The 27,362-nt window shown below is 43.2% G+C and overlaps 1 protein-coding gene across 8 annotated transcripts in view; it reads right to left on the minus strand.

Annotated features, from left to right (window-relative positions):
• Positions 1-27,362, minus strand: part of CSGALNACT1 (chondroitin sulfate N-acetylgalactosaminyltransferase 1) — a 367,289-nt gene that overhangs the window by 85,131 nt on the left and 254,796 nt on the right. For all 8 annotated transcript variants that reach the window (XM_033226897.1, XM_033226942.1, XM_033226923.1 and 5 more), the window contains one exon: positions 19,856-20,785. In XM_033226897.1, the coding sequence (XP_033082788.1) occupies positions 19,856-20,489 (634 nt within the window). In that variant the 5' untranslated portion in view covers positions 20,490-20,785. The remainder of the gene's footprint in view (positions 1-19,855; positions 20,786-27,362) is intronic.

Consider the following 27,362-nt stretch of genomic DNA (forward strand, 5'->3'; position numbering starts at 1 on the left):
GGTAAATCCACACCAGCTTAGCACTCTATGCTGACTGGTTCTCTCCAGCTTGGACACCCGTAGTCTCCATCACAATGCAGAAATGGAGCCCAGGACACAAGGAGGCTTTGCTCAAACTTCTTCCCAGGGCCCATCATCTCCTTCCCCAAAACAACCTCAACTTTATGGGTGCCTGCTCCAGTCTTGGGATTTAGGATAAAGACTGACTGAAACCTAGAAGTTACCTGTAATTTTATTTTTCTCTTCTGGATTCTCCAGGTGATTCCTGCGCAGCAGGAAGGAAGTCCCCCGAAACTACCAACTCGAATCCTGTGTCTGTTTCAATCACCCTATTCTGTCATGTTTAGAGCCAAACGCTAATTTATTTTTTAGTCATGTCAACAGGATTCAAGCATTGCCATATCTTATTGCAAAGTGTAACAGCAACAGAATTTCCAAATAAAATATCTGGAAAACACAGCATCACTCATAATTCTACCACTCAGGAAAAAAAAACCAATGCTTTGCTACAGTGTTTTCGTCCCCTCAATCTTTTTTCTTTACATAGCTATAAACTTTATAATTATTTTCACAATTAAAATGATAGTTTTTCTCATAGCAAACCTTTGTCCTATATTAATATTTACTGAATAAATGATGTTTGTTTACCGTGCAATATTCTACTATACGGATACTGCATAATTTAACCAGTCTCCTATTGTTAGACATGTAAATTGCTTCTCATTTTTCATTATGATAAATACTTCTATGATATAAATATTCATGGCCATTTCTGAGAATCAGCTTTCAGAGATGAAAATACTGGAAAAAGGCATGAATATTTTGAAGGATCCTGATACAAATTCCTTTACAGAATTACAGAAACAGTTTATGCTCTTAATACTAAATATAAATTTTCGTTTCACCTGCCCCTAACAATATGTGCCATTTATAAAATGGTGAAAATGTGTATTTTACATTTGTTTTAAATTTTCTCTATTAGGTAAGAAAAAAATAGTTTTTTATTTGTATATCAGCTGTCTGTATCTCTTTCATGATCCGTTCATCTTTCACTCATGTATCTTTCATGATGTTTGCTTAGGTTTAAGTTTCAGCAATAATTTATGTCATGCTCATATGCATCTTGAACCAAATAAAGCAAGGTCTTTTTACATTTCACCCTTAGCACTTCATGTGTGTTTCGATGTTGTACAGTAATTGTATAGGACTTAAAGGACACCACTGATTTATAATAAATTTGGTACGTAATTCGAGAGTACTAAGACATACATTTACATTCCATACACTTTACATGAGTCCATAGAATTAGCAATTTTTCAAGCATTCCAGTGCAATTTAGTATGTGGGTAGAGGTTACAGAGACTAATGATTTCTTTAAACATGTATGGAAGGCCAAAGTACACTCTGTGCTATTAATAAGCTCTATTTATTGACCATAAACATATTCATAACTTAAGTAGGTTCAGCCATGAACTTGAAAATGAAAAATGTGTTTACACTGCAGCTTATGGGAACATTGGAAACTAGTGAGAATCCTTTGGAAACTGTCTAAAAATTTACAGGATTTAAGTAACAAAATGCTAACTATATGCAAGAAGGCTCTTCTTTTCAGAGAAGCACATATCTAAGGTCAAGAGCACACAGCCCTCACGGTGAGATCAACCAGCATACTGCTGGGCTATGCCTGGGACGTAGTAGACATTTGGTGGAAACCCTCACGGTGAAATCAAACAGCGTACTGCTGAGCTACACCTAGGATGTAGTAGACATTTGGTGAATGTCTGTTGAGTAATTATCCCAGGGTGGTAAATTTCATCTACCTCTTCTGTTTCCTGCACGCTGCTCCTGGTCTGCTAATGCAGTTGGCATTTTCTGCCTTTTTACTAATGCCTAGTATGAACTTCAAACCTCAACTCATGTCCTCTTAAACTCTGTGCCATCCACCCTGCTGGAGCCAGCCTGCCAACCCAGGCCAAGCCTCACCTGGGTCATGTCCGATACCCCAGTCTGACGTCGATTTTGCCCTCAAGGCTTTCAGGATAAGAGCATGTTCCATTCAACACCAGCTGGAAGCCCAGCCACATTCTGGTCTTGCTGGTCCATGCCACTGGCCCACAGCCATCGCCCTAGCAATGGCATAATGTGCCTCAAACTACTGATAACACTTTTGAAAAATTATTCCCAAACTGGAAATTCATCTTCATAGTAATCTGTTGACCATGATCAGAAATAATATGAACAGATTTTTCATAGTTTTGTCTGTTAAACTAATCTTATAGTAAAAATAAGATTTAGGTCTTCTTTCTTTTAGCCTGTGCCCTGACTCTGCTGCCCATTGTATGGCATGTTTGTGTCTTCCATGAGAAGGTTATGATCAAGCACTTACATAAGTGAGACAGAGAACTGACATCAATAAATTTGGTAGCTGCCTTAAATTCTCTTTTGGAAAAAGTACTTATCTGTAAATATGCTTGTAATAGCTTCTTTATTAGACACTCTTGTGAAATGTCTACAGAAGAGCCCAAGATACTAGATTAAAGCTAAAGAATTACTCTCTCCTGAACACATTCAGCCTTCCCCAACCTTCTATTTCACAGCAACAGCCTCCGCCCAGGAGCTCTTCAGTCACCTCAACTATTTTTAAAGCCTTTTCATTAGTCGCCCAGTTTCCACTTTTTTTTTTTTTTTTGAGGACAGAGATTGTGTTATTTATTGATTGAGATAAAATTCACATGCCACACAATTCACCCCTTTAAAGTAGACAAGCTAATTTTTGTATGCGTTTCCAGGTTTGTGCAACCATCACCACAATCTATTTTTAGAGATTATTGCATCTTTTCCAAAAGAAACTATAACTATTTGTAGTCACTTCCCATCTCCACCAACCCCTCCAACCCCCAGAACCCTAGGCAAACACTAGTCTACTCTCTGTCTCTACTGATTTGCCTGTGCTGGACATTTCACAGACACGGAATTATAGGACATGTAGTCTTTGACATCTGGTTTTTAACTTGATGTAATGTTCTCAAGGACCATTTATGCTGCAGCATGTTATCAGTAATTCATTTCTTTCTACGGCCAAATAATCTTCTATTGTGTGCAATGCCACATTCTGTTTATTGATCCATCCATTGATGGACATGTGAGTTGTTTCCACCTTTTGGCTATTATGAACAAAGCTACTATGAATATTCACATATGAGTTTTTAAGTGAATGTGTGTTTTCATTTCTCATCAGTATATATATATGTGTGTGTGTATATATATATACACACACACACATACACACACACACACATCTAGAAGTGGAACTGCAGGTCATATGGCTACTCTGTGTTTAACATTTTGATGAACTGCCAAACTATTTTCCAAACCTGCCTCCAATCTAACCCTCTATCCTGCTATCAGAGTGACCCAGCTAGAACGCAAATCTAACTATGACATTTAAAATGATCAACAGACCATTGAGTAACCTACACTTAGGTAGCATACAAAATGCACAGTAGTCTTGGCCCTGATTAATTCTTCAGGTTTATCACCTTGCCATGCCCTCTCCTTCTACCTAAACCTATTATGCTCCTCCTTGATGCTCCAGCACCATCTTGTTACCTGTGGATCTCCAGATCGACCAGTTGTACACACATCCATGTTTTGCCCATGTTAGTTATTCCTGCTCCTAAAACACTCCCCTCCTCCACAATACACACACACATCCTTGGCCTGAACCAATCTTACTCATCTTTCAAAACATGCTCAAGAGTAGCCTTCCCTGTGATGCCCTTCCTGATCATTCCACCCCATGGCCAATTCTCTGACCTGTACACTTGTTTAATATATGATCCTGTGCTGTTGTTACCTGTGTACATGGGTGCCCCTCTATTTGGGCTCTGGAACTTGTGAGGGGCAGGGACTATATTGTCTAACTCTGTCCATCTCCAGCACTGAGAATGCCTAAGGCACATCCAATGAACAAAGAGCACTGAATATCCAAGTCTTAAACAACCTCAAGCATAAATCTCACTGTGTCCCATTACACATCTATTCCTATACTTAACAAACTACAAAATTTTGAGTTGCACTTAACCTAAGTACTTACTCCTGCAATTTAATTTCCTCTGGTTCTGTTCTTTACAGTCAGAACCCTGCCTACAGAAACTTTCAGATGAAGTCACCTCTGAGAGCTGCATTTTCCATAGCATAGAGAAAGCAGATGGAACACCCCAAGGTTGGAAAGTCCATTTCTTCCCTCCACCCTATGTTCATAGTAAAGACAGAAAATGGGGGTCAGCAGGAGGGCTAGGCAGGATTTAGGCAGGCATTTCCATGATGGAGCCCCTCTTCTCGTGTTTAACCCTCTCCCACCTCAGCTCCTATGTAAGATGTAATGGGAATAAAATCATCTGGGCAAAGGTTCAGCAGATACTCACTCCGAAGTACAAGCCCAAATGTCTCCACGAATGTTGACTTCTGATAAGCAATCTCAATGGAAACAGATGGAGAGGGAGGAAGGATGCTTCCTAGACTGTATCTCTTGCTTACAATCAAAATAACCTCATCAGGGCCATCCATATGTTCCCTTTCTTTAGGTAAATCAGATTGATTCTGAGTTATGGTGCAGAGAAAGAAACACTGGAAGCTTCTGACAGTGAAATTTACAATGCCAGGAAATACAGGGAGGCAGTCCTCTATTTACAAATGGGTCCTGTTCCAATGTTCATTTGTAAGTTACTCAGAAAGCACAGACACAGTATTGTCTGTTGTGGTGAAGTCCTCAGACCAGCCCATAAAAACCTCTTTCACCCATCGTATGCCTGCAGTACGGCATTTATAGGGCTATCTACATTGACCCAGGGATGTAACTGTGAAATCCATTCACAGTTCTCACTTTGAAAGTCAGAAAGACATCTCGCAGGGATCAATGAGAGAGGTACTATCTCTCCCCACATGACAGGGAGGAGGCTGGAGAGAAGGGAGCTCTAAGTCACTACTAATGGGTCCTTAGGGCACACGCTCCAGATGGCAAGGATGGGTGCAGAGAAACAAAGGAAGCAGAAGCTACTGACTGGCAGAGGAAGTACGCCAGAGAAAGGAGCATGACAAGATCTGGAAGAAAATGTGTAGCCTCCTCAGGGTTTAAAGTCTTGGCTTTATTTCTGAATCAAGGGTTTGTGTGAGGTGATAATAAAGAGAACAGCAGGGGACACTTCAGCCAGCACTATCTCCAGGCCTGCAGGAGGAAGGGAAATATAGGGAAAAGGTGGACAGTTTTGGAGGGAACAAGTAATTACCTTTGCCTCTCCAAGCAATACCCACTTTAACTCCCCTACTCCAGCTAACATAGGACTTGTGTCAAAACTGGAATGGGGTAAAAGGGGTTCTAGATTGACTAAAGTGAAAGGAAGAAAGAACGGAAAATAATGACCCCATATTCTGGCAATGAGGAAGAGGGGGCTGACTCAACACCACCAATTTGGAGTAATTTGCTTGTTAATACAAATTTCCACAGTAAGAATAGCTTTACTTTTTAAGATAATATGGCATTTGAGAAAAGAAATCCAAGGACCCAACATTACGTATAACATTAAAACTTAAAGAATATGAATCTGGTACAAGATAGGGTTTTTAAAAAGAAAGTCATTTATTTAAATCTTCACCATAGAACACAGATCAGATCATGGGATCTGAGGCTTTCATTCAAAAGTAAATCTTGTAATAATGGACTTCCAGATTTGGGGTGTTACCACAACATTCCCACTCATGAGTAAAAACAACACACTTCAGTTCTTTTAAGCTGTGGTACTCTGCGTGATAGTCGGAACTAGGTCGTGAGGTTGTGGGAAGACGTTATTGATTTGTAGAGCAGTGTAAGTAGACAAACTAATCAATAGGTTTTAAAGTATGATTTTATAAAGGAGTTTCAGACTCTGTTTCTGCTTCAGGATATAACGAGCTGAAAGATGCATCCCTTATCATGAAAAAGAACCACATAACCTTCAAATGCAAGACTTTTTTGGAACTTAGTAGAGAGCTGAAGTCACAGAGCAAACAGCTGGCTCAAAATCTGAGAAGTCACGGGTTCTGGCAGGGAGAAAAGAGGTATGAGCCCTTGCTTAGTGGGGCAGATGCACTTGGCTAATGGTAAAAGGAAATCAATGACATAAGCAAGGCTCAGTGCAGATGAGTAGGGCAGTGAAGCCCTCTGTGGTTCCAGAAAGTGGAACTTCCTTTTGCAGGCTTTTTCTCCAGGAACCCCATTGGATGCTCATAAAAATGATCAGAAAGAACCTTAGGACACTGACCACGCCGTGTAGCAGGCGGGAGGGGACAGCAGCTCCCTGGGAGGGGCAAAACACTCTTCCTGGACCCTCCCCATCCTGCCTCCCCTCTATGGAGCAAAAACCTTACTGGTGGGGAAAGATCAACAAATATTCTCACCTTAGCGAACTGGTGAAAACTAAGTGCAGCTGAGGAAGGCAGAGGTAGGACAGGAAAATACCCTAAGACCCAGTGACATGGTACCTGCCTAGAACTGAGATTTTGTCAGACAAATCAGAGACAACCCCACTTCCCTCCTGCCCTACACAGACAGTTAAGCTGGCAAGCTGTGAATAACAAGAAACAGCAGAATATTGCTGGGAGTAGGAGAGGAGAGAAGTACAGAGACCTTCTCTGAAGTGCAGAGCAATGAGGAGACCTCAATTGTAGGGGTGGACAGACAGTACTCAGGCAAAACAACCTCTATCCTAAACACAAGGTATCTCAAAAGGGATTTGAAGTCTGCGGTAATTATAGCAACAACAAACCTCAAACCCAGGCCAGCTCCTGAGCCCAGCTCCTACTCATCCCCTACCTCCCCCGACCACATCAAGACACAAAGCAATCATCAGAACCAGACTCAGGTATGATACAGATGCTGGAGCTATCTGACAGAGAATTTAAAACAAACATGAATAATCTGTTAAAGGCTGTAATGGAAAAGTGGACAAAAAGTATATGGGTCACTTCTGCATAGGGATGGAAATAAGAATCACATGGAAATGCTAGAAAAAAAATACAGTAAGGGCAACCTACAGAAATCTTTTAATGGGGCCGGGTACGGTGACCCACACCTGTAATCCAAGCACTTTGGGAAGCTGGGACGTGCAGATCACTTGAGGTCAGGAGTTTGAGACTGGCCTGGTCAACATGGTGAAACCTTGCCTCCACTAAAAATACAAAGATTAGCCAGGCAGGGTGGCACACACCTGTAACCCCTGCTACTGGAGAGGCTGATTCAGGAGAATTGCTTGAACCTGGGAGGCAGAGACTACAGCGAGCAGAGATCATGCCATTGTACTCCAGCCTGGGCAACAGAGCAAGACTCTGTCTCAAAAACAAACACAAACAAACAAAAATAACCTTTTAATGGGTTCATTAGCAGAGATGTCTCTGCCAAGGAAACAACAGTTAATTTGAGGTGGGTCAATTAAAATTACCCAACTTAAACAAGGAGAAAAATGATGCAAACAGAGAAACAGAACACCCGAGAGCTATGAGACAACGCTAAGCACTACAACACACACATAGCTGGAATTCCAAAAGAAGACAGAAGGAACAAGGCAAAGAAATATTTGAAGAATTACCAGCTCAGAATTTCCCCAAATGAATGAAAGACACTATACCATAGATCTAAGAAACTTGGAGACTACAGATCTAAGAAATTCAGTACGAGAAATACAAAACAAAGCCTAGGCATAATTTAGTTAATCATATTGCCCCAATGTTATTTTCCTAGTTTTGATCATTTGTATCACGATTACGTAAAATGTTGGCATTACGAGCAGCTGGATTAAAGGTATATGGAACTTTCTGTACTATTTTTGCATCTCTTCTATAATTCTAAAATTATTAAAAAATAAAACATCCTTAAGTGGCTTTAGTGTTAGGAACTACATTGAGAATGTACTAGTGGTGCCTAGGACAGAAGAAGAAAACTTTCTAAAGAAATTACTCTCCACACTCACTTATTCTCAACCTCTTGCATTTGTGTTCTTCAGTTTGAATTTTAAATCGGCTTTGAGGTTTATCCCAGGAGCCCAGGTACTATTTATAGTATCACTTCTATAGACACTAGCCTCCAATCCAAACAATTTACAGTGAAATTACAAGATGAGACAAATTTGTAAGGAGTATTGTATTTATCTAGGATTTTATATAAACTTTTTAGTAACCATTTTCTATTTATTTGAAGCACAGGAAAAAAAAACTGGTACACTTTGGAAATTTAGTGGCACAAGGTACACTGCCATAACTTGAAGGACATTATAGAGCCAAAAAGAAAAAGAAAAAGGAAATAAAACAAAAAAAATTATCCTGTTTCCAACACTGCATAATTTTACCTGCCCAAATAGACCATTTACAAATATCAGGTCAATAAACTGCTAACATCCATAAAACAGTAACTTTCTTACTAAAATGCAAGAATTTAAAAGATTCATATCTAAACAAAAGACAAACAAACTGGAATGAAAGCCTAGATACCACATCTAAATTCAGGTTTTGTTTGGGCCTTTGTATTCTTCTCTCACTCTACCATATCCTGGCCCATTCCTCTAGGACTCTGTCCACCCACAGGCCCTGCAACTCTCTACCCAAAGAGCTCAGTAGGCATGTCACTTCCCATCATGGGACCACTCACGGTTGCTGGTAGAACTCCAGGATTAGCTTCATAACCCATGCCACCACGACCACCTAGAGATGGAAATTTCTGGCCTCCTGAACCATAGGGATCTCCCATGTTCAATGCTCCTCTGCCATCTTTTCTCATGTCTCTTTCTCTTGGATCCACGTAGCCCATTCGGCTCTAACTTTCCTCTTTGGCACCTCATTTGTTCTTCCATCTCACATGGATGAATCATCATCTCTTCCTCTTCTACATCATTCCTCCTCTTGCCTCAGTTGCATTTCTTTACATTTCTGTATTCCTTGATTGTGAAGTTATTCCAAGTGGTTTAATTTTTCCTGTCATCTCATGAGATCTTGGAGCAAAAGTTTGCCTGATATTCATGATAGCCATCTTCCATTTCACTTTCCAATTTGTCTTTTGCATCCTTCATGGTTTTTTCAACTTGTTCCCTTTGCTGTTTCTCTATTTCATTCAAGGACTTCCATCTCTGAAAATATTCATACTCAAATGTGCCATGCTGGGCAAAATGAGGAGGCGTTTCGCTTTTTGATGCACTGGTTTCTTCCATGCAAGTTTTTCAGGAAGACCATCTTAATCGTCTAGTTCTTTCAGTGGTTCCACAATGACTGGAAGAGTTGCTGTCAGCAAGAAAACACCTTCACAGCATCATTAAAATGCCTTCCTTGCTGCTGGTTTAGCAGCAAATTCAAGGCTGGGCGCGGTGGCTCACGCCTGTAACCCAAGCTCTTTGCGAGGCTGAGGCAGGTGGATCACGAGGTCCGGAGATCGAGACCACCCTGGCTAACACGGTGAAACCCTGTCTCTACTAATTACAAAAAATTAGCCATTCCTGGTGGCACGTGCCTGTAGTCCCAGCTACTCAGGAGGCTGAGGCAAGAGAATGGCGTGAAATCGGGAGGCGGAGCTTGCAGTGAGCCGAGATCACGCCACTGCACTCCAGCCTGAGCGACAGAGCGAGACTCCCTCTCAAAAAAAAAAAAAGCAGCAGCAAATTCAACAATACCTTTCCCTGTAGAACTTCCACGATCATCCACAATTACAACAGCCCTTTCAATAGGACCAAACTGGCTAAAGGCTGCTTCCAACAGTTCATTGGAAACACAAGATAAAAGATTACGAACAGAAATGCAGCAGCATGTGTGGCAAAGAGAACTGGAAGTTGTCTACCTCTGATGGGCACATCATCAACTTCAACTTTGACAATTTCAGCCAAAGCTCTGGATTCAAGCTTAATAAACCCGGATTCTTTGCCTTTGTTGACAAAAACTTCTCCTGGGTCTCCATATTTAGCAAATAGTCTTTTGAATTCGTCCTCTGTGATATCAGCAGGTAGATTCCCAACACACAACAGGCATCGCTGTGTATACGTTTTCTCTCTAGGCTTCCTCAAGAGAGACAAGTTTGCTGCAAACCCCTCCAACGCCTGAGATCATCTTCTCGAGTACCTGGTGGTGCTGGCGGCCCCCGCAGGGCTCCCCGCTGCTTCGATGCCAGCCTTGGGGTGGCCACCAGGAGTGCTTAGGCCCAGACCACCACCTGGCTGTGGCCCGCCAGACATTTTGCCACCCTTGGGACCGCCCAGGCCTGGGCTCTGCTTAGGCCCCCCGACCCAGGGGTCTCCGGCCTGAGGAGCAGTGGTGGGGATCCGGCTGGGTGTCGGCGCCCAGTGGGCGGCTGAAGTGAGGTGACTGTGGGCAGCAGGGTCTGGCCTGGCCCAAACCCTGGCGGGGCCCCATAGTTTAGGGGAGTGGTGGGCGGGGCCGAGCTGGAAACCAGTGGCTACTCGGGGAGCGGGGCGGGTTCCTGAGCAACCACACAGGCTTGGAAGAGTCCTGGGGCCGTGGCGCTGCTGCGGCTGTGGATACGGTGATAACTGCTGTCGCGGTGGCTGCTGCCGCTGCTGCTGGTGTGGAGGCAGTGGCGGGATTGGAGGCGTGGGACGGCTCTGCCCCGGCCAGGACCCATGGGGCCACGGTTCTGGTGGAGGCCCCGGGCGGGGCGGCGGGAACAGAAATCATGGAGGCCGCCACGGCGGCGAATCCAGAGCCTATTCCAAGACACGCCTGTGGTCAAGGGGCGGTCGAGGCAGAAGCGAAGAAGACGCTCAGGAAATGAGGAGGCCACCTTGCTTTACACAAAATGGCGGATGACACAGGCCTAAACTTTTCTCCCAAGAGGTTTTGAGCAATTTCAGATATACTGATTTATTGCACAGGAGTATGGGGGCCGACTGCTGAAGGAGACTTGGATACTGCGCTCAAGGAATGAACCGCCTAGAAAGGGCAGTAAGAGTCAGGAGACCAGGCTCTTCCACTGACCAGCAGCAGCAGCACCCTGAGGAGCTATATTTCTTGAAATCTTACTTAGCTCAGCTCAAACCTGGGATAATATGAAATGCAAAGGTTGCTGTGAAGGCCATGCAATTATCGAACAGAAAAACCTACTGTTTTCAACTACTGCTGATAGAAGTTATCAGTGAAGACTAGGTAAGTCTGAGTGAAGAGCTCTAAGACTAGAGAGAGAAATGAGAAGTACCTGCAAGCACAATGTACTATCTTGAGAAGAATGAGAGGGGACTCCCAGTTGGAAGCATCCAAAAAGACTTCACAGGAAAACGGAATGTATAACATTGGACACACACAAGTTGGGAGCAGAGCTTTGTCCACGAAGGATTCTGCAGAGTAGGAACGTCAGGGCATGCACAAGAATAATCATTCAGCAGCAGGTGGAGAAGGTTAGGAAGGTGCGGTAGGAAATGAAGTTGAAAAAGTACCTTAGGTCCATCCAGATCGTGGAGTCTTCCAAGACTGCCTACACTGTGGATTTATATAAAATCCAAACTTACATAAGTATTATATTTTGGAGAATATCACAGAACTGTAAACCGTGTCTCTTTGCTTAAGTAACGGACAAGCAAGCCAACCCACTCTGTAACCTTAATCAACTAGGTGTTTTGAGTTCAGTATTTTCTTCTGACTCGTTCACATTTGCCCATAATGTTGTAATGACTCTGAAACAAGCACAGCATTGTAAGAAACTTAAGATGAGGCAAAACAAACAAAAAAACTAAAAAATAAAATGAACGCAGTGTCTGAGGAGTTCAAATAATGCTTTTCCTGCTAAAGGCTCCTGGACACCACATGTTCGTCCCCTGATTAAGTTAATAAATTCGTCTTCAGCATCTTCTCCCTGTGCCTCTTTCTGCTTGTTTCCTCCAAGACTGCATGCTTTTCCTTTTATTCCTACCAAAACTTCTTCCCAAGAAAGTTGTATACAACTCACCAGTGTGGACCTCTTCCCAAGGTGTTTGCACGTGCTGGTTGTGTTTTTACAGGATTTCCCTACATCATTCTGATACCAGAAAAGAGTGTATTTGTTCAGAGACCTTCAGAGCATAAGAGATGGCACAGTGGGGGCCGAGATCTAAGGCAGAGAGCAGAGACAGCTTTCCCATCTTGGTTCTGTCACTGAGCAAGGGAACCACAGAAATGTTAGTTAACTGATTTGAACTTCCTATTACACATAGACAAAGTGGAGATAATGCAAGTGTCCACCTCGCTGGTAGAAGAGGGGATTAAATCTGATAGTGCTAGTGAAATGTTGGAAATAGGGCTTGATACACAGACACAAGATCAGCTGCATCAACCTCAGGAATACCCACTGACTGCCGGGATCTCCAGGATGCTGCAATTCCTTGGGCACCAGGTAACCACAGCAAACAGGAGGGGGCAAGGGGCTCTTTGGAACCCAAAAGCTGAGCTCACTGCCTCCTAGGAAGGAAGAACTTTTAAACTATAATTCTCTCCAGATCTAGAGGATTCCTGAGCACTCGTGAGGTACATTCCCCAGTGACTCTGGGTCCTGCTTGCTGGTCATGCTGATCTTATCCCAAACCCTATATCAGAATCCTATTCCTGAATCAGTCTACTTTCTGGCACCCCGCCCTCTGCTGCCCTTCTCACTTCCTCACCAGTAAAGCCCTTTCAACCCTTCAAGCTCAACACAGGTCCCGCCTCCCCCAACATCTTCCCTGACCAGGTAGTGAGCATCCAGCCACCAATTCTGAAGCTCCCTGCGCCAAGGGTCAGTTTCCTCCACTGAATCCTAGATCATTCTGTGAAAGGAGAATAAATCCTCGGGCCCCCAAATCACTAAGCTAAAGAGAAAAGTCAAGCTGTGAACTGCTCAGAGCCAGCCTGCCTCCCAATCTATTCAAAGTCACCCCTCTGCTCCCTGAGATAAATGCATATCTGATTGCCTACTTTGGAGAGGCTAATGAGAAACCCAAAAGAACACAACCATTTATCTCTTACATACATAAGACCTGGAAGGCCCCTCCCCGCTTTGAGTCTTACCACCTTTGCTTTGAGTTGTCCTGTCTTTCCAGATCGAACTAATGTTCATCCTACATATGTTGAATGATGTCTGTCTCCCTAAAATGTATAAAACCAAACCATGCCCTGACCACCTTGGGCACATGTCATGAGAACCTCCTCAGGCTGTGTCAACGGGCGCGCATCCACAACCGTGGCAAAATAAACTTTCTAAATTAACTGAGACCTGTCTCAGAATTGATGGTTCACAATTCATAGTTCTGTCTCCTTCCTGAGGCAGGTTACCAGGTCTTTCAAGCATGAGACCTGGCTTTCTCCTCCTTTTCTAGCCCCAAACACACATGTTGATTAAGCCTCGGTGCAGAACCACATCCACAACCGTAACTGAGGAAAAACTGGGATGCTGATTAAAAAACTTCCATCCTTTCCCAACAATGCCTCCTACCCAACACAGGTGAGATGGGAGAGGATGAGCAGCAGTGCCTGCCATACTAATGGGACTGCATCATTCATGTGCAGGCGGCTCTTTGCCTGCCCATCTCCCCTTCTAAGCCTACACCAGCTTCAACTCACACAGAACACATGTCCTTCCAATTTGCGTACAACCCAGCCAGAACTCCTCTTTCCCCTAAGCCTTTCTGACCACTCCAGATAAACTCAAGTTCCTTCATCTTTGACCTCCCATAACATCACAAATTGTCTCTCATAACATATTCTTAACAGGAAACATAAGCCAGGAAAAATAGTGATATCTCCATTAAGCAAACAAAAAGGGCCAGATGCAGTGGCTCATGCCTGTAATCTCAATGCTTTGGGATGCCAAGGCAGGAGGATCACTTGAGGCCAGGAGCTCAAGACCAGCCTGGGAAACACTGTGAGACTCCATCTATATGCAGATGTTTAAAAAATTAGTTGGGCATGGTGGTGTACACCTGTAGCTCAGCTGCTCCGAAGGCCAAGGTGAGGGAATCACTTGAGCCCAGGAAATTGAGGCTGCAGTGAGCCATGATTGTGCCACTGCACACCAGCCTGAGCAACAGAGTGAGACCCTGTCTCAAAAACAAACAAAATAAAATTAGAAACCCCCAAATCCTCTGACTCACCCATCTCTTCTAGGAAGCCTGTCCTATATTCTGGGCTTGGGTAGATGCCCCTTCATTATAGTCACAAAATCTCCAAGACATATCTCTATCATAGCATTTACCATATGATATCATAAGTGTCTACATCTACCATCAGACTGCAAAATTCTTGCAGTCTTGCTGATTCAGCTTTGTGTGTTTGGGGCCTAACACAGTTTTTGGAACATAGTGAGCACTCACATAATGTATGGTGAATGAGTGCAACTTTCCGGCCAAAAATAAATAAATAATAAAAACAAACAAACAATGAATGTTTTTTCCCTGGGAACTAAATTGTTTTGAATAAGGATAATACAGTTAACAGCAAAATCACCACAATGCAAGGCCAGATTTGCCAGTTTCTGCAGTTGCAACAAAATGCTCTGTGCACAGGCTCCATCTGCCCCAGTCCATAGTCAACAGAGCTGGTCCTCAGCAAAGGTATCAGGAATGTACTGTTAGACTCATAATTCCATATTCCTTTTCCTTGACCTCTTCCTTCTGTCCCCTCCACCTTGGAGGTCGGACCAGCTACACAGTTTACAGGGCCCAGTGCAAAATGAAAATGTGGGGCCCCTTAAACACGATTAAGAATGTCAATTCTGAGACAGATGAACATTAATTCTAGCATGGGGCTCTTTGGGTTGCAGGATGCTGATGGGAGGTCTGGCGGCTGGATTCCTGGCAGTTGCTAGAAATCCAAGACTGGGCTACTCTTTTCTCACCATCACCACAAGGAGGGATTCATTCTACCAAGTATAGCCTCAAGCCATGTATTTGCATTTAAGTCTCTTATCTCTAATTTTGGAATGAAAAGCATTTATCCTTCCTTATAGGGACTTAAAGCATCAACAAACACATGGAGATATTTGAGAGCAGTAAAAGGATAAAGGGACCTGGTGAGAGAGGAACCTCATATCACACAGGCCTACTCCACAACGGAGAATAAACCACTGGGTTGTTTCAGAACACAGTGAAATGATGGTAGTGAGGAGGACCCTGGTTCTGCCACCCCGGCTTCCCTGGGGATGCTGGCTCAGAGTTCCCAACCCTAACTCAGACTCTGATGTCCTTTTACTGTCCTGCCTGTGAGTCTCCTCCCACTACACCCCAAATGCAAGTGAGACCCACTACTATGGAGAATCCCCACTCTTCCTTATTTCTGCACCAAGATGTCCAGATACCTCTCACATGTCCAGAATGCACCTGAAAGGCTGTTTTATGATTTGCACTGCGAGTCACAAAGTTGCTATCACTGAAATGGCACACTGACATAAGGACCCACTTCCTGTCTGCTACCATCCCCAGCACACTGCTCACCAAGCGCTCAGGCAGGACCTGAAATTCTATTTGACTCATCCAGAGAAGCTTTAGCAAAGTGGTCACAGAGCATTCCTTAGAGACTATTTAGTGATACACCACAACAAGTGAAGTAAGAAACTCACTATCCCTGTGAGCTGTTTGTTGTAGAGTATCAGGAGGTTGACATTGACTGTACAGCCTGCTAATAAGTGTTTATAGCTATCTCCCTGTGTCTTTGCTTTAAAACATATCTCAGGGTGCCCTCTTAGTCCATTGTGTGCTGCTACAACAAACGACCTGAGGCTGGGTTATTTACAAAGAACAGAAATTTATTTTCTCACGGTTAAGGAGGCCGGAAAGTCCAAGATCAAGGCACAGGCAGGTTCAGTTGTCTGGTAACGGCTGTAACCTCCAGAGGAGAGGAATGAAGTGTCCTCCCAGGATAAAAGGCATACGGTCAGAGGCCGGGCGCAATGGCTCGCACCTGTAATCCCAGCACTTTGGGAGGCTGAGATAGGCTGATCACTTGAGATCAGGAGTTCGTGATTAGCCTGGCCGACACGGTGAAAGCCCATCTCTACTAAAAGTACAAAAATTAGCCAGGCATAATGGCATGAGCCTGTAGTCCCACCTGCTCAGGAGACTGAGGCAGGAGAATCCCCTGAACCCGGGAGATGGAGGGTGCAGTGAGCTGAGATTGAACCAACCTGGGTCACAGAGTGAGACTCCATCTCAAAAAAAAAAGAGTAAGGGCAAGCTACCAAATGCTACGTAGAACCTCTTTTACTCTTTTACATAGGCCTTAATTCCTTATATATATGAGAGAGGAGCCCTCATGGCCTAATAATCATCTTTTAAAGGCCCCAACGCTTAATGCTATCACATTGGCAACATCTGAATTTTGGAGGGGACACATTCAAAGCACAGCACCCCCAAAGCCTTCCCTTTCCTGTGGAACATAGCTTAGGTTCCATCTCATCTCATAATCAAGCCTTTTGCATCTGGCCCTCTCTCACCACACTACTAACCCTGCAGAGGCTGGAGGAGGATGAGCCACACAGGCTGGTGACAGAAAAGCAAAGCCATGGAGATGGTAGACACAAATGCCTCACATAGGAGTCACATTATCGGATGTTTGGGTTGTGAAAGAGCATTTGGAAAGCTAATTCGTTTGACGGGATGATGTCAAACTTATGTCCAAGGGATCTATTTAAAAACAGGAAATCAGAGCCAAAATATGTGCCACTTAGATATCAGGATTAGTTTGTATATCCTATCCTGAAGGAATAACTAAACCACAAACAGAAAAAGGGATTTTCTGTGTACTTGAGATAAACAGTGAAGCACCGGATTTGATCCCATCTCTACTCTCACTTCTCTTCCCAGATGGTTGTAAAAAATTAGTGTGCTTATGTAAGAATCCAACACAAAAATCAGTGCCAATGGAACATCTGGGGAAAGGGAAAAAAGAGACAAAACTCACTTCCTCTGTGTTTTGAGGATAGATAATAATGAAATAAATATAGATAAATTAGACATCTGTGTGTTATTTTCCCTCTGCAAGCTTCACAGAACTGTAGAAAGTGGCCACAGAGAGACCAGACCTTATAAGTAATGTATCTGATTCCTTCCTTTTATAGAGGAGGATACCAAAGGGAAGGTGGCTTGTCCTACCTGGATCACCCGGCAGGCTTAATGGCAGAGTATCTCTGAGAGATGGTTGTTTGGCAAAGCTATGGAGAAGAGCTTTGTATTTTGCAGGCAAGAGAGACCAGAACGCTGGGCTGGGTAGGGCCACAGAGGACATATATGTTAAGTCTTTTGTTGACAGATTAGGAAACTGAGTCTCAAGGAGCTTAAGGGTCTTGGTCAAAATCATAGCTTCCCAAGCTTGCGTCATCATGCCATTTCTCTCACAATTAGCCTTAAGTTTTATGTAACTGGGATCATCTGCAAGCATGCCTTGGACTTTTCTTGTTATTTTTTAAATACAAAGAATCCCCATCTTGGTCATACTACTTCAGGGTTCAGCAAATTTGTTCTTCGTTTGGAACTCTCAAAGTGTGGAGAACCCCTGTTTCTAACCAAGTTTTCCCATGAACTTTTGAGAAATTGCTTCAACTCTGGATTACTGAAACCCAAAACCTCAAATCACTCTAAGGTTAGGAACCCAAAGAAGTTATTTTGAAGATAAATTTCACCCTTATAAAGTCCTGTCACTTGCTGTAGCTCATTACAGAAGACAAACCTCAAACGAGACCTTTCCATTCCCTTCTTTCTCCTTAACTAGGTATGGATCAAAGAACTGTGAACCAGGATTGAAAAGGTCCCCAAATATAATTCAGTCCGATCACGTCTCTGAAGTTGGATCATCATTTATAACCTCCTGGCCAAATGGTCACCCAGTTGATGATAGAATTCTTGTAGTGCCAGGAATCCCACTTTGTTCTGAAACATCACTATTCTTAAAGCTATTCCTTATACTGCACTTAATTCTATCACCCCTGCAGCTTCCTCTGACCTGTAGAATCTTTCACAAGGCCCTGCTTCCTGTGACTATAAAAGACTGCCTCCACAATCTCGTGTTATTGATAACATTTTTCAAAATGAAATAAACTCCTTATGATAGTGCAATCTCTATAAATATATTGCAAGTGTTTGCTTTTATTTACTCATCAGACAAAAACAGTTGACTAGACTTTCACCAAATATGGAAGCCACATATGGATTGATCTGCCTTAAAAAAAGCTGAGAGTTGCCCATGAAATCAACATTGAGTAACTATGATGTCACTGTCTCTAAAAGAAGGTCAGCCAAGTCTCAGAGCAAATATACTCAGGGGCAAGAGGCTGGCGTCACTGCTGATTGAGAAAGATAGACCTTATGTTTTAAACTACTGTGCACAGAATAGCAGATAGATTTCAAATATGAATGCAGATTGAACATCCCAAGGTCACACATTCCAAATTGCAGATGCTGATTTGCAATCAAGTTCTTTTGAAATTGCTCTGTATACGGGCAGTTCTACGTAGCACACCCCAGGGAGGGTGACAACCAGGATCTTTTTTTAATGATGTTTAATGATTTTCCCTGGGGGTTGACTAGTAAACTAATACACGTGGAAATGCTTTATAAACTGTAAAGTACTATAAAATGTGATGTTGCACCATCATCATTCTATTTTGAACTCTTACTGTGTGCTTACCATGTGCTTATACTGTCAAATGTCCTGAACATTCTAGACATTTTTACTATTTCATATAAATGAGGTTTTTTTTGTTTTGTTTTTTATCTCACACCACACCAAAGGCGATCTTGTAAAAGATTTCTTTACCTGGCTCTAGACATATAAAAACTGATGATACACTAAAATTGCAACAATTTATGGTTCACATATCAGGTCTAAAAAAGCATAAAAGAAGAAAGTGTCCAAATAACACAGGCATAAACAGCAGCAGGAGGGTTTTTGATTTGATGAAAGACAGTCAGCTTTGCCTGTAGGCCCGTGAGACAGTGGTTGTATAACCAAAGTAGGGAGTAGGGTTAGGTGGACACAGCTATATTTCTGGGCAAGATGAATTATATTCTATTCAGAAATGGGGAAAGACTAGATGCCCTTGAAGCTACTTCTTTTCCCAAATTATTAGTTGATTTTTGAACCAGTAACAATAGATAAGAAGACACTAACTTCCAAGAAACTGGACAAGGCTGTCTTCTAAAATTAGAGACAAACACAAATTAACACTAGGCTGTCCTGCACCCATGTAAAAAAGATGAGCCATCATCTCGCTAGTTTCCATGTGCTTTGACAATCTGTACGATATAACGTAGAGGTTAAGGAGACGGACTCTGGAGTTAAGACTTCCGGGTTCAAATCCTGGTTCTGTCACTTGTTAGCTGAGCAACTTTAGGTATTTAATTAATTATACTACACCTCCATTTCCTCATTCCCTAATGGGGTCTTTACAAGGGAAAAGAGTAAGTGTGGCTGGCACAATGTAAGTGCAGTAACATGTGCTTGTTATTATTCTGTTCATGGGCTTGCTAACCAAGTCCAGTTACTACAAGTGCCTGTGAGAAGGGCTAAAATAAAAATGCCGTCATATTTTATTTGGGTTTCAAAGTTTTATGTTTATCTATTTTAAAAATGAAAGCAAGAAGTTCTACCTTCTTCTGCCAAGGAACAATGAAACTGTCCACTCAATGACTGTGGTTTCCATGAGAAAGTAAGTGGAAACAGATGTTTCTGAAAAATATAAAACCATGCCGTACCTTTTGGTGTCACACACATAAAACTTTCCACCAGCCATCCCAGAGCCAGCTGCCAGCCTCCTGCAGCTGGAACCTGCCTGGGTGCCAGGACTCCCCAATTCCTTTTCTTCTCCTTTCCCCCCAGTTCACAAAATGCTAACCTTCTATGAAATCAGAGGCTGTGTAAGGACGGTGATTGGGGCTGTTCTCTGCAGGATTGTTCAGGGTCTCCAAGGCTGATTCAATGGCTTCCACCAACTCATCCCGCTTGTCCTTCCTCACGGGCTTCTCCTCCGGGTGGCGGGTAAGGCCAGTCTCCAGCTGGTACACCTTCTGTAGAGTAAAGCTATCAAAAGGCACTGCTGCATACTCCGTGGCCAGCTTGACACCAGCATGCACCTCTGCCTTGTCCACCTGCGAGTGCAGGAAGGCCAGGAGGTCGGCCTGGGTTTTCTCTGGGGGGCTCCTGTCCAGCCCCAGGCCAGCAGCATCACTGGCTTGGTACTGCCCGTTCCTGAGCTGCTCACTCCTCTCCTGCAGCTCCTCCTTGAGCTGCGCGATCTGCCGCTTCAGGCTGCTTACGTAGTTGCGGTGCTGCTCCTCCCACTCCTGCAGGACGGCCTGGTACCCCTCCTTCCCCGTGGGGCTGTTGGCCCTGGGCAGTGCCAGCTGCTCGTCGTCACCTTTTGGGGTGCAGGCCAACATGTACAGGACAGAGATGGCACAGCAGAGGAGCACCAGCAAAACCACCACCCGGGAAATCCACGCAAGCAGCCCCCGGCGAACCATCATCATTCAGGAATCAGCCATGCGTCCAGAACCGGTGGCATCCCTGGAAGCCAGGGTCCCCACGGAAGGGCTTCCCTGGGCTAGACCACAGGAAGCATGCTTTTGGGGCCCCCAGAGCTGCTTGCATCCATTTCCTTCTAGAATGAGTTCTGCCTCTTGGAATTAACCATCACACAGAGCAGCTTCTCTACTTTTAAAGGATGATCTTCCAGGCAGAAGCAATGACTTAAGTGAAATCTCCAAGTTTTCACCTTCATTCCCATCATAGCCTTTCTGATGTGCAGCCAACAGCAAGAGGGGACCTGGGAAGAAACACAAATGACAGCAACACTTAATCAAGACAACGACTCTGTCATGCTCCCTATGGCAATCAATATCCAACAGATCTCCTGTGAGAGTTATGGAAAATGCCTACGATAGATGATTAAGTATTGTTAAATGTGTATAAATCAGAACACAAACGCGCATCTGCAATGTAATGCAAATAAGCAACAAAGGACACAGAAAAAAAGATTGAAAGGAAAATGGCAAAATGTGAACAATAATTCTCTCCAGATGGAAAGATTACGAGTCATCTTTCTGCTTCCATTTTTCTGTATCTTGTAATTTCTGCCTAGTGGCACACGTTCTGATGGTTAACGGGAGAAAAGCAAAAATGTTAATGACATTGGAGTTACCGGCAGGGGACTACTTGGCCAGAGCCTGTGCTGTGTTTGGCCCCTCCAGGTCTTATGCTAAAATGTGACCCCCAGTGTTGGGAGGTGGGGCCTGGTGGGAGGTGCCTGGATCATGGGGGTGGATCCCTCAGGCATGGCTTGGTGCCATTCTTGCTGGAGTGAGTTGGCACTCTTAGGTCCCATGAGAACTTGTTGAAAAGAGCCTGGCACTTTGTCTCTCTCTATCCCCACTCCCTCCTGCTCCCACCATATAATGCCTGCTGCCTGTCACCTTCTACCGTGAGTGGAAGCAGCCTGAGGCTCTCATCAGAAGCAGATGCTGGCGCCATGCTTCCTGTACAGCCTGCGGAACTGCAAGCCAGATAAACCTCTTTTGTTTGTAAGTTACGTAGCTTCAGGTATTCCTTTAGAGCAGCAAGAACGAACTAAGCCTGCCAGCAGGGATGGATGCAGCCAGGTGAGCCCACATGCGTTCACCTGTGTGCACTCACTCAGAGCAGGCCTGAAAGGGGATCAACATGGTTCCACACTTTCTGCTGAGGAACTGGGGAAGCATCCAGAGGTTCAAATATACAAATAATAAATGTGGACAGTAACACATCCAGAAGGGATCAGGAGACAGTGGTTCCAGCTAACTCTTCGATTCTGCTTGCAGACAAGAGAAGATGAATTTATCATAGAAGAGATGAGGTTGGGAGAAGAAGAGAGATCAGAATCAGAAATACTGTCCTGTTGGGACCCAAATCCCAGTTATATCTCTGCTCCAGTGTCTGTGAGGAATTCTGTGTCCTGATTCTTCATAAGAAATACTCAGACAGGTCCCAGGACCTTTCACACACTCTGCACCTCAACTTTCAATCTCCATAAATGAGAAGCCAGTCTGACTGCCTTCATTTCCCCCTGGGGTCACCCTTCCTCATCCTCCACTCATCATGGACATTTCCACAGCACACTCCTTTTCAGATGTGCTCCTTCCTTAATCCCTTTTCCTTGTCTTCCTCTACCCATCTTAGCCAGATAAACAAAAAAAGAATGATTAATGGAAAATAAACAGAATAGAACTTCTTGTCTAGAGATATTTTAATGAAACCTTCCTATATGCATCTTTCTTTTTTTCTTTTCTTTTCTTTTTTTTTTTTGTCGAGACAGAGTCTCGCTCTTTTGTCAGGCTGGAATGTAGTCGCGTGATCTTGGCTCACTGCAACCTCTGCCTCCTGGGTTCAAGCAATTCCCCTGCCTGAGCCTCCTGAGTAGCTGGGATTACAGGCACACATCACCATGCCCAGCTAATGTTTTTGTATTTTAGTAGAGATGGGGTTTCACCATGTTGGCCAGGATGGTCTCCATCTCCTAACCTCGTGATCCGCCCGCCTTGGCCTCCCAAAGTGCTGGGATTACAGGTGTGAGCTACTATGCCCGGCCCTCCTATATGCATCTTTCTATATCACTTCACTCACAAACAAGCTCCCTGAGGGTATCATGCTTTTGCCATTTTACAAAAACTTGTCATTTTAAGTAATCCTCATAATTAAATTATTCTTTATATAGTCTTCACCCAACTCAGAAAGCCAGATTCTGGGCCAAAAATCATCTCATTTACTGGTAGCCTATCCCATTTACCAATGAGAAGAAGAGCCCAGCCCAGTCAATTCGCACATTCAGGACCCTTGGGAGAAAAGAGAGAAATGTTTCTCTCAAAGACAGAATGTTAACAACCTCCTTGACTTTACTTGAATATTCACTTGCCACGCACTATGTCTACACAACAATTCCTCTTCTATTACTGAGGAGATGTGCCTCGTAGTGATATCACTATGCTATCAAAATAGCTTATTTCTCAACTTTTCTGAGAAATTCAACACTTAACATTCTAATATTTCCTTTGGCCCAAGGATCCTCTCTACTGTAATTTAGAACAACACACAGTTATTAGTGCTAGGTTTAAAGTGCATGTTTAGCCCTGGAAGCCTTTTCCATCTGATGAAAATCTTGGGATTTGTATAATTACTATAATTCTATGATTGAAAACAGCTCAGCTTTGGTGTTCAGGCACCTTGCTGTTTCTAATGAAGTCTCTCAGATAAACTCATTATATCCAAGTATTAAATTACCAGTGAAGACATGTTATCATGCTATTCTGCCACTTTCAAGACTCCTACTTTAAATACGTTGTCATTAAAGACAAAACAAGCAAATCAAAAAAGAAAATTGGAATAGTCAACACATTTTGTTGTGTTCTAGAAACTTAAATTATGTAGTTTTCTCTCTGAGTTTTCTAATAAAACTGTTGTATTTACATAAAGATGAAAATCATGTTGGTTAACTGAATGCCATTTAAAAACTAAATCTGTGATTTGAAAATTTAAAACTAGAATATCTTTTTTTTCTGTTCTATAATTTTCTTCAAGATCTAGTTTGGCCTTTGAAATTCACGAGTATAAATTTCAAACTTATTTGGTATTCCACTCTTTGGAGAAAAGGAGCAAAATGGAAAAGACAGATTTTTAGGAAGAATGGGCATTTTTTATAGAAATAACAAAAAGCGGTAAGAATTGTCACCAAGGAGGCAGTGATCAATTTTTCCTTTGAAATGCCAGAAGTAGGTAACACATGTCGGAAACAAAACTCCGTTCTTTAACAGACAAAATATTTCTGAATTGTTCCAGCAATCTCATCTGTAATCAAAAGCTTAACAACTGGTTATACTGAAGAGGCTGGGAGTATCTGCTTCCTGAAGTCAGGAGAGGATTTTACCCTTCAGATTCTTGCTTCTATAAAGACTTTAGGCTTTTCCTTCGGTAGCACAAAACATCATTCTTAAAAGTGGGTGCTGGCCAGGCGCGGTGGCTCACACCTGTAATCCCAACACTTTGGGAGGCCAAGATGGGTGGATCACTTGAGCTCAGGAGTTCAAGACCAGCCCGGCCAACACGGCAAAACCCCGCCTTTACTAAAAATACAAAAATTAGGCATGGTGGTGCACGCAGCATGTAATCCTAGCTAATGTGGATGTTGAGGCACGAGAATTGCTTCAACCTGGGAGGCGGAGGTTGCAGTGAGCTGAGATTGCACCACTGCACTCCAACCTGGACAACAGTGCAAGACTCTGTCTCAAAAAAACAAAACAAACAAAAAAGGATGTCACCTTACCACCTCTGCCACCTTCATGAAAAACCACCTTGATAAGACATAACTGGACCAATATATACCTAAGCCACAAAAGCTCTGTGCAATCTCCTTCTCTTAGCAGCAGTGGGAGAATTGAAGAACTAAAATTTATGTGTTTACAGACTTGTAGATGGAAATCACCGTGTAATTACCAAGCACTACTAGAAGTTAGAGATGACAGGGAAAACACAGCTTCATGTGATCACAGCAGCAATGAGCTACTATTTTAAGAAGTTAGAAAGGCACCCAAATTTTTAGACCAGCTCAATTTCTTGGGGGTGGCTGCAGGATGCAGAGAGTAGGGAGCAATGAGTCCCTGTCAACAACAAATTTTAGGACCGTTGGAAGAAGGGAGATGCATATTCCCGGGTTATTTATTTATTTTTAACTGTAGAAAATCCTTGTGCTCATCAGGTTTATTGACTCTGCCATTTTTAAATGTTCATCCTTACGAACTGTTTTGCCTAATACTTTCCTATCCCTGGCCAAACCCCCAGTGATGGATCTGTGATGCATCATTTCTGAAACTGTGGATTTATTGATTTGAATGAAGGAGATATCCAAGCGCAATGCCTTGCCTACCATTCTTACAATCTCTGGGCAACAAAACAACGGGAGAAGGCTTCTTTGTGGTCTTCTGTGAAGGCAAAACACTCCGGCAGAGCGATGCTTTTAGGGCTCACTCCGATCTGAGACCCAGAAACAACCTCCAAATAACATAGCAATGGCCAAATAATAGATGACAGTCTCAGTCCACTCTATCTAGGATTCTGTCTTTATTCATCCATACAACAAATAGGCATTAAGCACCTAGTATGTTCAACACTGTATAAAAAGTTACAGGGGATGAAAAGGTGAACCAAGAACAAATCCCAACCTCAACAAACTTACTAGCTTGTAGAGGAACTGATGTCCTTTCAAATAACAATAATTTGAGCCCCAAACAGACAAATACCATTAAAATAGGTATGAAGTGTTAATGTCATGTTCCCACTGACCAAATGTATGGGTGAGGAGTGGGAGATGGGAGGAGTCGAAAAGTACAAACATAATACATTTTAAAATGACAAAAGTTTAAGATAAACGTTATGTGCCATCAATATTTGTCAAGATAAGATATCCAAGTAGTTACAGGTACCGTTTACCATTTCATCTCAGAAGGTAAAATGAAGGCAGCCAGGTTTGTTTCACAGCCTAAGACTTAACCCAAATGTGGCCAGTACATACCGGGATTTCTATGACTAGGACAGAAGGTGCTCTTAGTTTGGGTGTAAGCATTTCACTCCTCTGCAGATTTCAGTGACCATTTTGGTCACGAGAGCTGTGTACTCCGCCAAGATATGCCTAGTAATGTCCACAAGAAGCTCATAAATCAAGAAAGACTCAAGGACAAGCCCTGCTGATGAAATGCTGTCAGGGTCAGCAGCATGCAGAAAGGACAGTGGCTTCCTGGCGAGGCCAGGGCAGGCAGCACTACATGCTACAATGACAGGCCTTGTAAGTGATAAAGGAAACTATTCAAGGAGTGGCAATAAATTCTGCAAGACATCTCCACCCCATGTGCAGACACAGCCAAAAGGCTTGATGGAGAAAAAAAACAAGCAGTGTCTATGGGGTCAGGAAGCGGTAGACCAAAGCCCTAACACCACAGTGTGAGTCTGTTCCACTTGGGCACATACAATCAGCTCTTTGACAGCAAGGGCACAGACTAACCTTCAGTCAAAGGATTAGCTGTACCAACAGAATATAAACTCGAGTCATATCTCTCGGATAAACATACCATCCTGAATGTGTGTGGAAAGGATTCTTATTCAGAGTTTTCAAATGCTCTCAAAAAATGGATATAAAGTTAGCACTGTAAACTTTATTTGAACATATGGCTTCATTTAGAATTCCCGCTCCACCAACTGAATTCCTGTAGGCAGGGTGTGGTAGCCAAGTTCCAAGATGGTCCTCAATGGTCTCTGCCTCCTGGCTGTGTGTTCACTCTCACACTGTACTGGGAGCTTGATGTGAGTGACTGTGTTAGTCTGTTCTCACACTGCTATAAAGAACTACCTGAGACTGGGTAATTTATAAAGAAAAGAGGTTTAATTGACTCACAGTTCCATAGCTGTGCAGGAGGCAAGGCTGGGGAGGCCTCAGGAAACTTACAATCATGGTGGAAGGAAAAGCAAGTGTATCTTCACACGGCAGCAGAAGAGAGAGTGAAGGGGGAAGTGCTACACACTTTTAAACAACCAGATCTTGCGAGAACTCACTCACTGTGATGAGAACAGCAAGTGGGAAATCTGCCCCCGTGATCCAATCATCTCCCACCAGGTCCCTCCCCCAACACTGGGGATTACAATTCAAAACGAGATTTGCGTGGGGACACAGAGTCAAACCATATCAGTGACCAACAAATATGGCAGAAGAAGTGGTATGGCACTTGTGAGATTAAGTTGTAAAAGGCTGCAGCTTCTGTCTTGGGTGCCCTCTCTCCAAGCAAGCTGCTACATTGTGAGCAGCCCTGTGGAGGGACACATGGATGAGGAACTAAAGCCTCCAGCTAACCAATGCCTAGCAAGGAACAGAGGCAGGCCTGCCACCAACCCCCTGAAAGAGCTTGAAAGCGGGTTCTGCAGCCACAGTTAAGGCCTAAGATGACTGCAACCAGAGAGCTTGATTGCAACCCTGAACCAAAACTATCCAGCTAAGCTCCTTCTGGACTCCCGACCCTAAGACCTTGTGAGATAATAAATGTTTGTTACTTTAACTTTGGGGATAATTTGTTACATTCCAACAGATAGATAACTCATTCACAGGGCCACAGACTTCAGATTTACATAAAAATGCTATCTCTCTACCACACACTATTTTTCATTTTATAAAATGTTTTAATATGCCTTATCTCCTATGATGCAATAATCCTGTGACAGCAGAAATACATTACTGTAATCACTTCTCGGTTTGAGAAAATAAGGGTTAGAGAAGTCACGCGACTCGTCTAAAACCACACAACCTGCAAGCTATAGAAATGGGACTCAAACCC

This window comes from Trachypithecus francoisi, unplaced genomic scaffold (assembly GCF_009764315.1).
Source record: "Trachypithecus francoisi isolate TF-2019V2 unplaced genomic scaffold, Tfra_2.0 Contig01440, whole genome shotgun sequence".
In the NCBI taxonomy this organism is placed as follows: domain Eukaryota; kingdom Metazoa; phylum Chordata; class Mammalia; order Primates; family Cercopithecidae; genus Trachypithecus; species Trachypithecus francoisi.